Here is a 15,657-nt window from a genome sequence, read left to right on the forward strand (position 1 = left end):
GCACAGTACAGGGCGTTAGGAGGGCGCAGTACTGGGAGTTAGGAGGGCGCAGTACAGGGCGTTAGGAGGGTGTTAGGAGGGCGCAGTACAGGGCGTTAGGAGGGTGTTAGGAGGGCGCAGTACAGGGCGTTAGGAGGGTGTTAGGAGGGCGCAGTACAGGGCGTTAGGAGGGTGTCAGGAGGGCGCAGTACAGGGCGTTAGGAGGGTGCAGCACAGGGCATTAGGAGGGTGTTAGGATGGCACAGTAAAGGGCGTTAGGAGAATGTTAGGAGGGCGCAGTACAGGGCATCTGTACACTAACATTTCACTGTACATCATACACAGACTGGTGTGTGTATAACATATACAACATATACAGTACAGTGTTGGGGTACAGACTGGTCTGTATATACTGTATAGTGCTAGTGTATAAGACTGCTCTCCTCATTACTCAGTTCTGCTTCCAGGGACGATTCTACAGCTGCCTTACACTATAGAAACACATGTACTGATGCTTGGCGATCCACCCACTTTCTGTTATTGGATAGCGGCCAGCCATCCATCCAGCTCTCTCTCTCTGTGCAGGAACAGGATGAAACAAGTCATGACATCAGCCACCCTCTTCTTGTTTACAGAGGCAGAAGAGGATCGCAGCAGTGCTGCATAATGAAAAAAAGACAGCCGGGAGCAGGAGTATCAATGTGGCCAGCTGTCAGCCTGTTCCCACAGTGCTGCGGATTTTCCGGCCCCCTTTGCCCTGGCGCCATAAGGCGGATACTGCTCCGAACCCCACTTCCGAAGGGGAGGAGGGGTGTCCTGCTTCCAGCTGATATCACTTCCGGTATCGATTTCCGGTATCAGAGCATGTTTGCAAGTACTGGTACTCGCAAAAATGCCTAGTATCGACACCGATGCCAGTATCGGTATTGGTGCATCACTAAAATGGTACCATAGATGGGAAACATCACAAACTTTTTTTTACAATTTATTGTTATAATTATTGACTGCAAACTTTTTGAAATTGCATAGTAAGATTTTAACAAAGCATTAAATTGCCATTAACACACAGCTAGCACCTGGAGGATTCCAGAAAAACAGAGTACCATCAAGCTGCATATATACTAATATCTCCAGTGTCCAACCTGCTGCCCAAGATGGCTATGAATGCGGCCCAACACAAAATGTTGTTTTTTTGGGATTTTTTTTTTTGTAAAAATGCATAACACGTAGCTATCAGATGAGCAACTTGACGATTCATTGAAAATTGCTACTACATCCATCGAAGCAGATATTGAGAAGTTAGTTTATCAAAAGCAGTGTCAAATATCGTACTACTACTATTACCTGTGGGAGTGTATTGGGCTGCATACTGATGTATTTGGTGAGCACATTTGTAATATGAGTTTTTTGTACATTATGTGAATAAATGTGTGATAAATGTATGGACTAACTGGCATAATGTGATGATAATGGTATCCCTTTCAATTTCATGATAACTAGATACACTGCGAATTTCCCTTTGCGAAACGCATTGGATGATTCTACTTATATGAATTGTTATCAAGCATGTGGAAGAAGTATCAATGTTTATACATCATGTTATGCTATTTTTTACAACTTGAGATATGATTATCTATGTATGTGATTTAAAAAAATTCTAATTAAACTATTTTCACCCTATACTGTGTGCTCAACTTAGTGTCAGTCCTACATCCTTAAAAGTCCTATTCCTTCTTGTATTTTTTCCAAATATCGTACTACTTTTATGTTACCTTCTTTTACTTTTTTAATAAAAATATGAAACATAATAAAGTTGTATTACTTAGATAGGTACATTATCTATATCAGTGATCATTAATCTGTGATCTGATGTTTTCTGCTCATCAGCTATGCTTATTGTTAGTGTATTTTATGTATGGCCCAAGACAATTCCTCTTCTTCCAATGTGGTCCAGGAAGGTCAAACAGTTGGACACCCCTGAATTATAATGTAGGCATTATGGGCAGCGCCCAGTTCCAAAATCTCCTGGAACAGATTGCCCAATTTTGGCAATTTGTATATGGCATCTTTACATATTTATTCAGCACATGTACAATACGCAATTCATAAAGACAACCATATATAAGGTTGTAACAAAACAAAATAAACTGAAACTGACTTACGGTTGATAAAGAATGCTGAATTTATTCAGTTCATAATCTGTCATGTTCTGTAAAAATGTAAGAAGAAATCATAAATCCAATGTATATGAAAATGTGTTCAATAAAGAAAACACTAAAATTCATTCAGCGGCAATGTCTACTAATTCAGAGGTTCTGCTATCATGTAGGTATAGTTGTAGTACCCCAGTCCATCTGACTGTTTTGAAGAGACCCTGTTGCCAGACCATTCATATCAATAACAATTTTAAGATTATATGTGCATTTAACGTATTTTATGTATGGTTTTCAACTGTAAGAGCTTCCCTTGTGTAGACATCCAAAAGCCCTGGGGCTTCTGCTGGGCACCACCATCTTGCATGCGATTCAACCACCCCAGCAAAGGCAGTGAAGGAGAAGACTTTGCTAAGGAATTGACTCATCCTGGAACAAGATCCATGGCACATTGCAACTGAAGAGAACATTTTTATGGATAGGAAAAACACTGCAAATAAGCATGCAAAATACTTGATTCTGTGCTTTTACTGCAATTATTTAAGATGGTGATGGGCCCTCTTTAAAACTTCTGGCATCTGGTATTCTAATGCCGCGTACAATTCCGACAACAAAACCGTGTTTTTTTTCTGAAGGAATGTTGGCTCAAACTTGTGTTGCATACACACGGTCACACAAATGTTGTCGGAAATTCCAAACGTCAAGAACGCGGTCACGTACAACACTACGACAAGCCAAGAAAAATTAAGTTCAATGATTCTGAGAATGCGTCAAATTGATTCTGAGCATGCGTAGGATTTTTGTGCGTCGGAATTGCATACAGATGATCGGAATTTCCGACAAGAACTTTTGTTGTGGGAAAATTTGAGAACCAGCTCTCAAATTTTTGTTGTCAGAAATTTCGACAGCAAATGTCCGATCGAGCCTACAAACGGTCGGAATTTTGACCAAAAGCTCACATCGAACATTTGTTGTCGGAATTTCTGATAAGAATACCTCTTACTGAGCCCTGTAACTGTACAGGCCAGGTTCTCTCAGACCTGCCTTTTTAGTCTTTGGTTTCCACAGACACAAAAGAATGTTGTGAAGCCTAATTGATATCCAGAAGCACTCCAAATACACAAAACTCTGGCAGCTTTTCTGACTTACAATTACATTTCCACCCTACCTCTGGTCTGTGGGCGGAACCTTGCCATCATCACATACAATACAGGGATATTAAAGTGGTTGTAAAGGCAAAAGTTTTTTTTTTTACCTTCATGCATTCTATGTTTTTTTGTTTTGGAACTACATTTCCCATGATGCTCAACTACAATGGGGACATTGACAACGTCACGTATGATGAAACACGTCTGGAGGAGGATACGTGCTGACGTCACCACGCTGTCTGTCACGTACCTGGCGGTAGAGCCGATGTGTGGAGGACAGCCTCTCTTACAGCTCTGACTCCGAGCCCCTGGTAGAGCAGACAGCAAGCGCAAGAGTGCAGAGTCGCACGAGTGCCTGGCAGGATCGCTGATGAAGTCGCTGGGCTGGAACCTCTGAAGAGACCGCGGGAGGACACCGGTACAGGAGAAGACCAGGAGCAGCTGTCAGCAGATAGCATTGGCGACTTCATGCAGGAACACCACAGACAGGAGAGCAGATGAGGCTGCGGATGGATGGGTGCTCAACAGGACTCAGAAGGACTGGAGAGATAGCGGATGCAGGCAGGCCGGGTTATACACTAGCGGGCACATCAGGAACAGAAGCGAAGGCATGAGTGGAGTCAAGGTGCAGGCCGGGTCGGTATTGGGCTGGCAGCGAGGTAGCAGGAGAGGCAGGCAGAAGCAAGGTCAAACAAGCCGTGTCAGGTACAGGTAGAAGCCGGGTCGGGTAACAGGAATCAGATACCGGAATCAGGATACACAAATGCTGTAGACCGGACAGCACCTGAGTCCGGGAACTGACCCAGTTTAAATGGCCTGTCTGGCGCCAAACGGTCATGGGGTGCGCTCCAACGGCGCTCTCACAGGAACTGGAGTCACTGGCCGTCTTCTATGGCCGCCATCTTGGATGTTGGCATGCCCTTCCTGACACTGTCTCACTAGGAGGACAGGAGTTTGTTTACAGCTAGCTTTGTAATTTTATGTGCAGTTTTAAACTCGTCAAATGTAAGTGCAATACTGTTTTACTCAAATAAATATTTAGTTAGGCAATATTTTAAGCCTCGAACACACGACCGGTTTTCCCGGCAGGAAAACTGGCAGGAGAGCTTTTGGCCTTTTGGCCGGGAATCCCGGCCGTGTGTATTTTCCCTAGCAGTTTTCCCGACAGGAAAACTGCTAGAAAAAAAAAAGAGAACCTGCTCTCTTTTTTCCCGTCGGGACTCCCAGCAGAGTGTTTCCTGCCAAGAAAACCAGTTGTCTGTATGCTTACCTGAAGGGGAAAAAAAACATGCATGCTCGATAACAATTCAACGCATGCACGGTAGCACAGAACTTAATTTAGCTGGCTTATCGTAGTCTTTGACGTCATTGCGTTCTTGCCATTCATAAGAACGGCAGGTCTCTTGTGTGGCCGTGTGTATACATGGTTAATTGTTGAACATAACGACCACAGACTGTACAGTGGTGTCAGTATGTGGAAAATCATTACAGCCATCTACCCAGGGTTTATTCCTACAATCTTCTGTGCAAGCAAGGACCTTGGCTGGGCCATAGCCACATGCCGGGTTTTGCTTGCCATCTGGTAAGCAAGTTTTCCTTAAGGTGGTGCTGCACTTTATGGAGTGATTCACTCTGGTGTCAGTACTAGAAGAATCGATTTCACCAATTTAAACCACTGAAGCATGATACGTGTTCTTCAATCAATTAGTTCAATTTATCTATTTAACTATTTAACTGTTTATTTCGTTCAGATTTTAGCAAAAAAGGAATCAATGAAGATTGACCAAGAAATCAGGCAACCTGCTATTTAGAGCAGTGGTTCTCAACCCAGTCCTCAAGTACCCCCAACAGGCCATATTTTGGGAATTTCTTTTAGATAAAATGGCTGTCCAAAATACCAAGCCATACTCCTGCCCAGGACAATTTTTAGCTTTCAGCGCTGTCACATTTTGAATAACAATTGCGCGGTCCTGCAACACTGTACCCAAACTAAATTTTTATAATTTTCTTCCCACCAATAGGGCTTTCTTTTGGTGGTATTTCATCACCTCTGGGGTTTTTATTTTTTGCTTAACAAACTAAAAAATACTGAATCCTTTGGGAAAAAATTGTTTTTCTTAGTTTGTCATAAAATGTTGTTTTCTCCTTCACTGACGGGCACTGATGAGGCGTCACTGATAGGCACTGATGAAGCGGCACTAATGAAGCGGCACTGATGGGCACTAATGAAGCGGCACTGATAAGGTGGCACTGATGGGCACTGATATGTAGAATTGATGGGCACTGATAGGTGGCACTGATATGCAGCACTGATGGGCACTGATAGGCAGGACTGATCGGTGGCACTGATGGGCACTGACAGGCAGCACTGATTGACACTGACAGGTGGAACTGATGGGCACTGACAGGTGGCACGGAAGGACACTAATAGATGGCACTGATGGGCAGCACTGATGATGAGGTACTGACAGGTGTTACTGCTGGGTACTGATTGGCACTGTAATGGGCACTGGTTGACACTTTCATTGGCACTGACAGACATTATTGATGGGGCACTGATTGGCACTGATTGGAAGCTGATGGGCACATCTGATGTAGGCTGTGCTGATAATCAAAGTGCTAATCGGCTCTCCCTGCCAGCGCAAACCAACCGTCACTTCCTGGTTCACGCGATGATCAGCTGTGATCGGTCACAGCTGATCACGTGGTAAGAAGCCTCCGTCAGAGGCTCCATACCACGATCGGAGATGGACTGACACACAGCACCTCTGATCGCCACACTGCATTCCCCTGCAGGCGTGCACTGGCATTTTATCCTGCTGGACGTCAGGATAACGGAACCACCGCCCGGCCGTCAATCTGCTATAGGCCGGGGTGGGAAGTGGTTAAAGCACCTGTGCAAGATAAAGGAAAACCTGCAAACATGGCCTGGAGTACTTGAGGACAGGGTTGAGAACCACTGATTTATAGCTTTGATTGGTTCAGGGGCAATTAGCAGACACAGCAGAAGCCCTGAGTTTGAATCCAGTTCCTATTCACCTTCTGATTTCTATCAGCGGCCCCTGTACCCCCTTCTATCTACAATTCTCCTACTGAATTTAGCCACTAATGTCTGGAGGACATATAAGAAAAAAGCAGAAAATCAGAATTCGTAGATCTTCAGGTTTTCTGCAATGACACTGGCCCACCAATTCCATTATGGAAAATACAACTAGCTGAGGGTTAAAAAGTGATAATCTTGGCAGTATGTTACATTTTCCATCACCGCTCTGTACAAAAAACAGTTCCGTGTTTTACATTTAGAACTGGTTGTGCAGAACAGACTTACAGTATGACAAAGGAATGATTGAGTCTGGAAGGAGTGTTATGTCAGCAGAGATTTGCATAATATGTATGGAAAAGTATGCAAACTTTAAAACTCCTATGTGATTATCTTCCGAGAGATCTGGCTGTTGTCAAAATGTCCTTATGTCATTTGTTTCTCTAATTCTTTTCTAATTTCTAATTCTAATTCGGTTCTCCACCGCTCCTGCCCATTGAAATCAATTGGGCACCGCGGCTATACCGCTGGCAAAGCGCCTCTGATAGCGGCTGAATAGCACTGCGAAATTGACAGTAAAGTGCCGCTAAAAATGGCGCCGCTTTACCGTCGACGCCCCAGTGTGAAAGGGGCCTTACAGTGGTCTAAGCTGAATTAAAGGAGTTGTAAAGGAAAACATTTTTTTGACTAAAATTAATGTCTGCAAGGTAGACAGACAGAATAGTGTAATGATTCTGTTAAAAAACAAGTAAATACCTATTAAATTCCTTCATCTATATCACCTCCGGCGTTCTAGTTTCTGTTCTCTCATTCACTTCCTGGTTTGCATCGCTCGTTCATGTAAGAACTACATTTCCCAGTATGCATTGCGGCACGCCCAGTAATTCACACCTCCTTGAAGTCTCTAACACGTAGAGAGTGTCCTGCCGCACAGATGTAGTTCCCAGGAGGGGGTGAGCACGTCACTGACCACCGCAGTAAACCCTCCCGTCATGGCGGTCAGTAAAATCAGACAAGCAGGAAGTGAACAGAACAGAGAAGAAATAGAGCAACTTCTGAGAAAAAACAAACAATGAGGAAGTGAAAAGAGGAATGTCTGCAGGTAAAGGATGCTTATTATGAAAAAAAATGTTTTTCTTTACAACCCCTTTAACGTAACTATGTATAATATAGCCATGCATGGAAATATTCTTTAAGCAAAGTCTCAAGCCAAGGAGATGACACTTAGACCCCTTCCACACTGGGGCGGGAGCCGCGGTGGCGGTATAGCGCCGCTAAAAATATCGGCACTATACCGCCACCGCAGCTCCCGCCCCATATATATATACCGGATTTGCCGCAGGATTCGGCCACTAGCAGCGCGGTATTTACCTCCGCTAGCGGCATATAAAGGGTTAATACTGCCCGCAATGCGCCTCTGCAGAGGCGCATTGCGGGCGGTATTGCCGCGGTTTCCCATTGTTTTAAATGGGAAGGAGCGGTGAAGGAGCGGTATACATACCGCCCCTCTAACCGCTCCAAAGATGCTGCTGACAGGAGATGTTTTTCTCTCCTGCCAGCGCATCGCCCTCCGGCTTTCACGTTGAGGTTGCTGGGCAGGAGTTTTTCAGGCGGTATAGCAGCGCTATTTTTAGCGCTGTGCCGCCTGAAAAACTCCTGAGTGTGAAAGGGGTCTTATACTACTATGAGGCACTCCCCAAACATAAACTATCATTCATTGAGTCCCTGTGCACTGTATCTTATGCCTTATTCCCTTGTGGGTACCCTATACAGTACAATGGTGAGCACAGCTGTTAAAACTATTCTGCTTCTTTCTGTAGCTGTGTGTTTTCAGGCAGGGATATCTGATTAATTAACTTTAATAAGTCTGCTATCTGTGCATGAGTCTGACTCAGAGTCAAAGTTTATAGCAAACTGATGAGCTCATTCAAAATGAAGTAAGCAAAATCCCCAACAAAATGGTCTAGCAGTGGAAGTACAATCGCAGCCAATCACAAGGCATTAACTTATCACTAGTCATGACTGATACGTAGGGAAATCTCTGAATTTCTTGTTTCTTGGGAAATCTGTCTTAACTGCCTGTAGAGATTCTGTGCTCCTTGAGAGCATGGACTCTGGGGAACTGGAATTTTTATTTTTTTTGTATTTTATGTTTTGACAAAACATAATAATGCAATTTTAAGAATGTCTGTTTGTGTAGAATTTGAAGACAGATAAAAAAAATCATTCTACACTGAAACAATAAATTGTGTCTACAGCGAGTTCACCCATTTATGTTCAGAGTGTAGACTTGTATGTCCGAAGACCTTTGCTGATATTCCCTGACTGAGCTTTACTAAGCAATCTTGGGGGACAATGCAATCGGTTAAATGCATTATAAACCTTCCTATCTGTAGTGTTTATCATCTGCATAGGATGTGCATTGATCATGTATTTAGATGGTGACATTTGTTGCCCTGTACACACAGTCTATAGCAGAGTAAATCTTGACATTCCTGTGTCAGAAATGTGTGTTTGTGCTCAAACATGAGGCATGCAGCATGGCACTGCATAGGCTAATGCATGACCTCTGCCTGGAGTCTGAGAACTGACACTTCCTATGATGAAACAACATATCCCAGAACCCCTGGGTCCCCCAGTCTAGCACAGGTGTAGGTAAGAACTACAAAGTTATTAGAGAGGACACAGCCACAGAAAGGCAGAACAATTAGAGAGATAACCATGCTGGAAGGCATGTGTTTTAATTTTATTAGCACTCCCATATTTGTGATGCAACACAGAGAAATGGCAAGGCATGGATTAAACATTGTGGGGGAGATTTACAAAAAATGGTGCACGCAGAATGTGATTGATTGGTTTGCGCAAAAGTTATAGCGTCTACAAAATAGGGGATAGATTTATGCCATTTATATTATTTATTTATTTTTTACTAGTAATGGCGGCGATCTGTGATTTTTTATTTAGCGGGACTGCGACATTGCGGCAGACAGATCGGACACTTTTGACACTTTTTTGGAACCAGTGACATTTATACAGCGATCGGTGCTATAAATAGCCGCTGATTATGTCATCTCTCTGCTTCCCGGCTGCCTGCACAGTGAGGGCAGAACTACACTGCAGGGATGCAGGGCGGGCATGGGCGGTGAGCAGGGCTGGACTGGGACAAAAATTTGGCCCTGGCCCATTTTGACATGTCTCTCCTATGGCGGCCGGACTAAAACCGCACCCCCCCGGCCACTCAAGCCCCCTCTTCCCCTTTACTAGCCACTAGCCTTTCTACTTAGAGTAGAACGGTTGGTACTGGTACTCTTATAGGCAGTACCAGTGGGGAAGCTAGACATTATTTCACCCGGGGCAAAGAATCAGTTCGGTGCTCCCCCTTATGGGACAAGTTTAGGCAGAAGTGAGAAACTCCCAGTCCATAGCTGTTGAGTCAGCTGTCTGTCCCCTCCCCCATGCTCCTCTGTCATCCCCCCTGCTCCTCTGGTCCTTCCCCTGATTCTCTGTTCCCCCCCAGGTGAGCGCTGCGGGGAGGGAGAGGAGGTGAGCTCTGCGGGGAGGGAGAGACAGAGGAGCGGAGGGGGGGCGCGGCAGTCCGCTGTCACTTAAGCCGGCCCACTGAGCCATCGGCCCACCAGGAAACTCCCTGTAGTCCCAATGGCCAGTCCATCCCTGGCGGTGAGAGATGTTGTCATCTCTCTGCTCCCCCCGCCTGACGGCTCCCTGATTGGCCAGCTGTCTACTCACCCACGAGCTGCCCAGCTACGTGCTCTCTCATTCACGGAGCCGCCCGCTCTCTCATCCACGGAGCCGCCCGCTCTCTCACCCGCATTCTCGGGGGGGTCAATTTGTCCATCTCTGGGGCCCCCTGGGTGTGCCCAGTCGTGCCCGCTCAGTAAAAAGGCCCTGCCTGCCTGTATTGTACCTGTACTGTCTCCCTTTATATTGTAAAGTGCTGTGCAAACTCGTGTTGCTATATAAATCCTGTATAATGATTATAAAAATAATAATTTCTCAGCCAGAAAGGTGAAAATGACCGTTTTAAAGAATCAAGGTCACCGATGAAAAGAATATGTAAAACTTAATGATTTCTGTAAGTTCTCCAGCACAGAAGACACAGTAGCCGGACAGCGTGACGCAGGGTTTCTGCTGAGAAGGAGCACTGGGTTATATTTATAGTTTGGCAGCACATCTGCTCCCTGTTGGGATGTAGCATATTTTTTTTCAAAGTAAGAATACTTACCCTTTAAAATTTTGGAACATTATCATTAGTAGTACTAACGGCAAAATTAGAGAGTGAAACCTTTTCGCAATAATGCAATATTTACGGCCATGCAAAAGCTGAAGATTTCTGAATGTTCTTACATAATAGGAAGGAAATTGTACGTACTAATGTCATGCGAGTTTATGGCACCAGCTGCCTGCCCCAGGGAGACGCAGCGCGATGCTCCTTGTACAAAACTACAAATGCTCCAATGATCATATTCAAAGAACAGCAGATGGGATACAAACTTTAATTAATCTCAGGTGGCTTTTTTATGTTTGTTAACAAAGATGTAAAAATTCCACTCCGCGGCTAAAATAATGCGTACAGTGGCAAAGTTCCTAGACATATTTTCTCGGGTACAGGTCTGACAGCTGTAATTAAAATTTATAGACCGCTTATGATACATTGTGACAACTCAGCGCTTTTGAAGTTCCGTGATAGTCTTTGTGGAACGGACTTTGTTGTTTGTCTTCATTTTTATGTTTACACATTAATCGTGCTGCTTTTCTCCCTAATTGAAGGTTTCAAAGGTTGCATAATTATATTGCTTTTTGGAAGTATTGGATTGTCAAGAATGAAATGTGATTAAGAATTATGGCACCATGCTTTCCTCTTGTCTAAATGGATGTTATAATAAACATAATAAACAAGCTACATATAATACACTGCTGCTTCAGAAGTCACGAGAGGGCTACATCCATCAGACAATGTTAAAGCGTTCTTTTGTGACAACATTCATGTAAAAGAATTCAGATGACGGGATGGCTTTTGTAATATATATTTACCCACTTCAATGCTGGGAACTTCCTCCCCTTCCTCCCCAGGACAATTTGCAGCTTTCAGCGCTGTCACACTCTGAATGACAATTGCGTGCTCATCCAACACAGTATTTAAACTACCATTTTTACAATTTTCTTCCCACAAATAGAGCTTTCTTTTGGTGGTATCTGATCACCTCTGTGTTTTTTTTTGCTAAACAAACTATAAGGCCTCGTACAGACGACCAAACATGTCACACCATCAGACCAAATTCCCTGCGGACAGAATACGCAGTGATGTGGCGGCGACGAATAACGCTGTGACGTGCGCGCACCAGGAAGTTCAATGTTTCCACGCATGCGTCGAATCACTTTGACGCATGCGTGGGATTTCGGGCCAGCAGACATGTCCAGGGATGGACTGGCCATTGGGACTACAGGGAGTTTCCCGGTGGGCCGATGGCTCAGTGGGCCAGCTTCAGTGACAGCGGACCGCCTCCCCCCTCCGCTCCTCTGTCTCTCCCTCCCCGCAGCACTCACCTCCTCTCCCTCCCCACAGCACTCACCTCCTCTCCCTCCCCACAGCACTCACCTGGGGGGAACAAAGAAGCAGGGGGAGGAGCCGGGGACGACAGAGGAGCATGACAGCTGACTCAACAGCTATGGCCTGGGAGTTTTTCACTTCTGCCTAATCTTGTCCCATACGGGGGGGCACCGAACTGATTCTTGGTCCCGGGTGAAATAATGTCTAGCTTCCCCACTGGTACTGCCTATAAGAGTACCAGTACCAGCCGTTCTACTATAATAAATAGAACGGCTAGTGGCTAGTGAAGGGGGAGAGGGGGCTTGGGTGGCTGGGGGGGGGGGGTGCGGGAGTTGTTCGGCCGCCATGGAAGAGACCTGTCAAAGTGGGCCAGTCTGGATGAAGTCCAGGGCCAAATTTTTGTCCCAGTCCAGCCCTGGACATGTCCGATGAGTCGTACTGACCATCGGACATGTCCGACGGACAGGATTCCAGCGGACAAGTTTCTTAGCATGCTAAGAAACTTTGTCCGCTGGAAACCTGTCCGGTCGGCCGGGAAACTGTCCAGTCGGCCCTACACACGACCGAACATGTCCGCGGAAACTGGTCCGACCTGTTTGGTCGTGTGTACAAGGCCTAAGAGACCGCCATTTTTGAAAAAAATAAAGTTTCTCTTAATTTCTGTTATAAAATTTAGTTTTCTCCTTCATTGATGGACACTGATGAGGCTGCACTGATAAGCACTGATGAGTTGGCACTGATAAGGTGGCACTGATGAGGCGGCACTAATATGTAGAATTGATGGGCACTGATATGCAGCACTGATGGGCACTAATAGGCAGCACTTATGATGGGCAGCACTTATAAGGAGGTACTGACAGTCATTACTGATGAGTACTGATTGGTATCTGTGAGGGGCACTGACAGGTGTTACTGATGGGCACTGATTGGCATTTTGATGGGCACTGATAGGCAGCACTGATGGCCACTAATAGGTGGCACTGATGGGCAGCACTTATGAGGAGGTACTGACAGTCATTACTGATAGGCACTGATTGGTATCTGTGAAGGGCACTGACAGGTGTTACTGGTGGGCACTGACTGGCAGCTGATGGGCAGCTTTTGACAGATGTGGTGGGAACCTCTGATGGGGGCTGAGCTGATAACCAATGTGCTGATTATTAGCGCAGACCCCCCCTCTCTGACAGGAGAGCCACCAATCGGTTCTCCTGTCAGCATGAACTGAGGAAAGCCGTAACAGGTAAGCATATAATAAAGTGTGCCTGTAAGTAACATGAATAACTCCTAACCGTGCGCTGTTTAGGAGATATTCCACGGAGCAACAGCCAGTAACGTCAACGTGCCGTTCCTTCCTGCCGTAGACCATAACGCCCATGTGAATGCGCGGGAGTGACATCATTGTGGCCAGTCCAGCCAGATGGCTGGAGCCTGTGAACCCCTGAAGAGCGTATGAAGATGGAAGTCCTATACTGACAGCGTGCCAGTATAGGGCTTCATTATAAGGTAAGTCTCTCATAATGTGCTAGTATGTGATGCGTACAAGCACATTATGACATTGTCTTGCAGGGTGAACTTTTTTTTTTCGCTTTAAAATGCTATTTAATTCATTTTTAATCTTCAAAGCAAATTCTCCCATCCGCCCATGTCTCCATACTTTATTTTGTTGAAGAATCACCTTGAAAAACACCTCCCTATAATTTCTAGCCCTGGCCATCTTGAGTAAGGGTAGATGATTCATGTAGCATTTACTTCCTGGAATCCATCTGCCTATATTATAATTTATGATTTTGTGTTTCAAACTTTATCATACCCGGGATGTCTACTAGACTCTTGTTTGGACAGATTTAAGTGAGTTATTCCTAAGAATTACAGGCCTACAATGTAAAACGCCAAATTTCCATGCAAAATAATTGTACCGCTTTTGGTACAAAATTCCAGACATAATCATACCGCCAGGGAGGTTAAAGCGGAATTTCAGTAATTTTTTCATCTTTCCGTCTATTAAATCTTCTGCCCTTGTTGTTTTAACTTTGGATAGTAAATGCCAGTAAATATCTTATACAGCCCATTTCCTGTTTCTTGTCTGGTCATTAGCCTAGGCTTATGACATCATACATAGTGAGCTCTCTCACTCTCATGAGAGTTTGCCAGGAAGGGATGGGGAATTAGTCATAAGAGGGCCAATGAGAGCTGCAGAGCTGGAGGTGTGCCTCTGTGTGTCTGTGTAAATGTAGGAAGTGAACAGGCAGCAGCTTCAGCTGCCCACAGTTAAATGATTGCAGTTCCTCTTTAACTCAGGCATGCAGGCAGGAGGATGTGCTTAGCTAAGGAATGTAAAAAAAAGCTTAAAAACAAGTAAATATGATATACCTTTCTAGCTATTTATTAATGCTAGCAGTATAGGGATTAAAATAGTTAATGTTGATTGAGAGCATTTAGCTCCACTTTAACAACTTGCTGCCTGTGTGTCGCCTGCTTTTGGGTTTAGGGTACGCGCATGCACACTGTGATTGTATACAGCGGGAGCCTGCCAGCAAGTCCCGGCCAATGATTCATGGCTGGGACCTGCTAATCGGCTGTGTGCAATCACAGCCCAGAGCCCTATGTTGACAATCAACACAGGTCTCTGTACAGAAGGAGTATCTCTATGTTTCTTATCTCTGCAAAGCAGAGATAATAAACACAGAGATCTGTAGTAAAAAGCAGCACACTGTACACACATTACCCATTGGGGGTTATTTACGAAAGGCAAATCCACTTTGCATTACAAGTGCAAACTACATGTGCAAAGTGCATAGTATTAGCACTGATCACTAGTGTTACTGGTGATGTCAGTGGCAGTTAGTCAGTTCCCCCGCTGATCACTGCCAATAGTAGTATAAAAAATAGAAAAAAAATGCAGTATATACGACATTGTTTGTAGACGCTATAACTTTCACATCAACTAATCAATATACTATTGCCCTAAATCTATGAAGAAATTCGATTTTTTTAATCTTTTATTGAATATTTTTTGTAGCAGGAAGGAAAAATATTTATATTTTTTTTCAAAATATAAGGTCTTTTTTTGGTCTTTTTTATTTGGGTACAACGCTGTATGGCTGCACATTTACCAGTTAAAACTTTTTTTTAAATCGTATCTCACATGCTGCTGGGGATGTGAAAATCATTGTAGTAGTCGGTGCTACTACAGTAATGGCTGTGATCTTCCTGGTCTTGCTGGAGTTCTGTGCGAGTGGCTTCCCCTCTACACACAGAACACAGAGCATGGCTTCAGGGCATCCTCTGATTGACAAGGTGGAGAGGAGGGGCAGTGGCGTTGGATCAGATGGGAATGGTGATTTCAGCGCCTCTCCACTCCACCCCATCCAATCAGGCATTCTATAAATGGTGATGTTGAACCAGTTTCCCCCTGTTTTCTATGTGCAGAGGGGAAGCTGCTATCCTAGAAACCCAGCAGGGCCTGAAACATCGCAGCGATCACTGTAGCACTGGTGATTACAACAGTTGTTTTTAGCTTCTCAGCAAGCGACCCTTGTCACCTGAGATCAAAAGTAACATTTCTGTCTTTGCAGATGACACCAAGCTATGCAGTGGAATAACGTCCTTACAGGATGTCTCCAGTTTACAAGCCGACCTCAATGCTCTGTCTAATTGGGCGACTATGTGGCAGATGAGGTTTAATGTAGATAAATGTAAAGTTATACACTTGGGGGCTAAGAATATGCATGCATCATACATACTAGGGGGAGTACAACTGGGGGGATC

The 15,657-nt window shown here is 44.7% G+C and overlaps 1 protein-coding gene across 1 annotated transcript in view; it reads right to left on the minus strand.

Moving 5' to 3' along the window:
• Window positions 1-15,657, minus strand: part of BLNK (B cell linker) — a 310,096-nt gene that overhangs the window by 216,655 nt on the left and 77,784 nt on the right. Inside the window, exon 3 of the mRNA XM_040361815.1 lies at window positions 2,142-2,188. Within this exon, the coding sequence (XP_040217749.1) occupies window positions 2,142-2,188 (47 nt within the window). The remainder of the gene's footprint in view (window positions 1-2,141; window positions 2,189-15,657) is intronic.

Source organism: Rana temporaria, chromosome 8 (genome assembly GCF_905171775.1).
Source record: "Rana temporaria chromosome 8, aRanTem1.1, whole genome shotgun sequence".
NCBI lineage: Eukaryota > Metazoa > Chordata > Amphibia > Anura > Ranidae > Rana > Rana temporaria.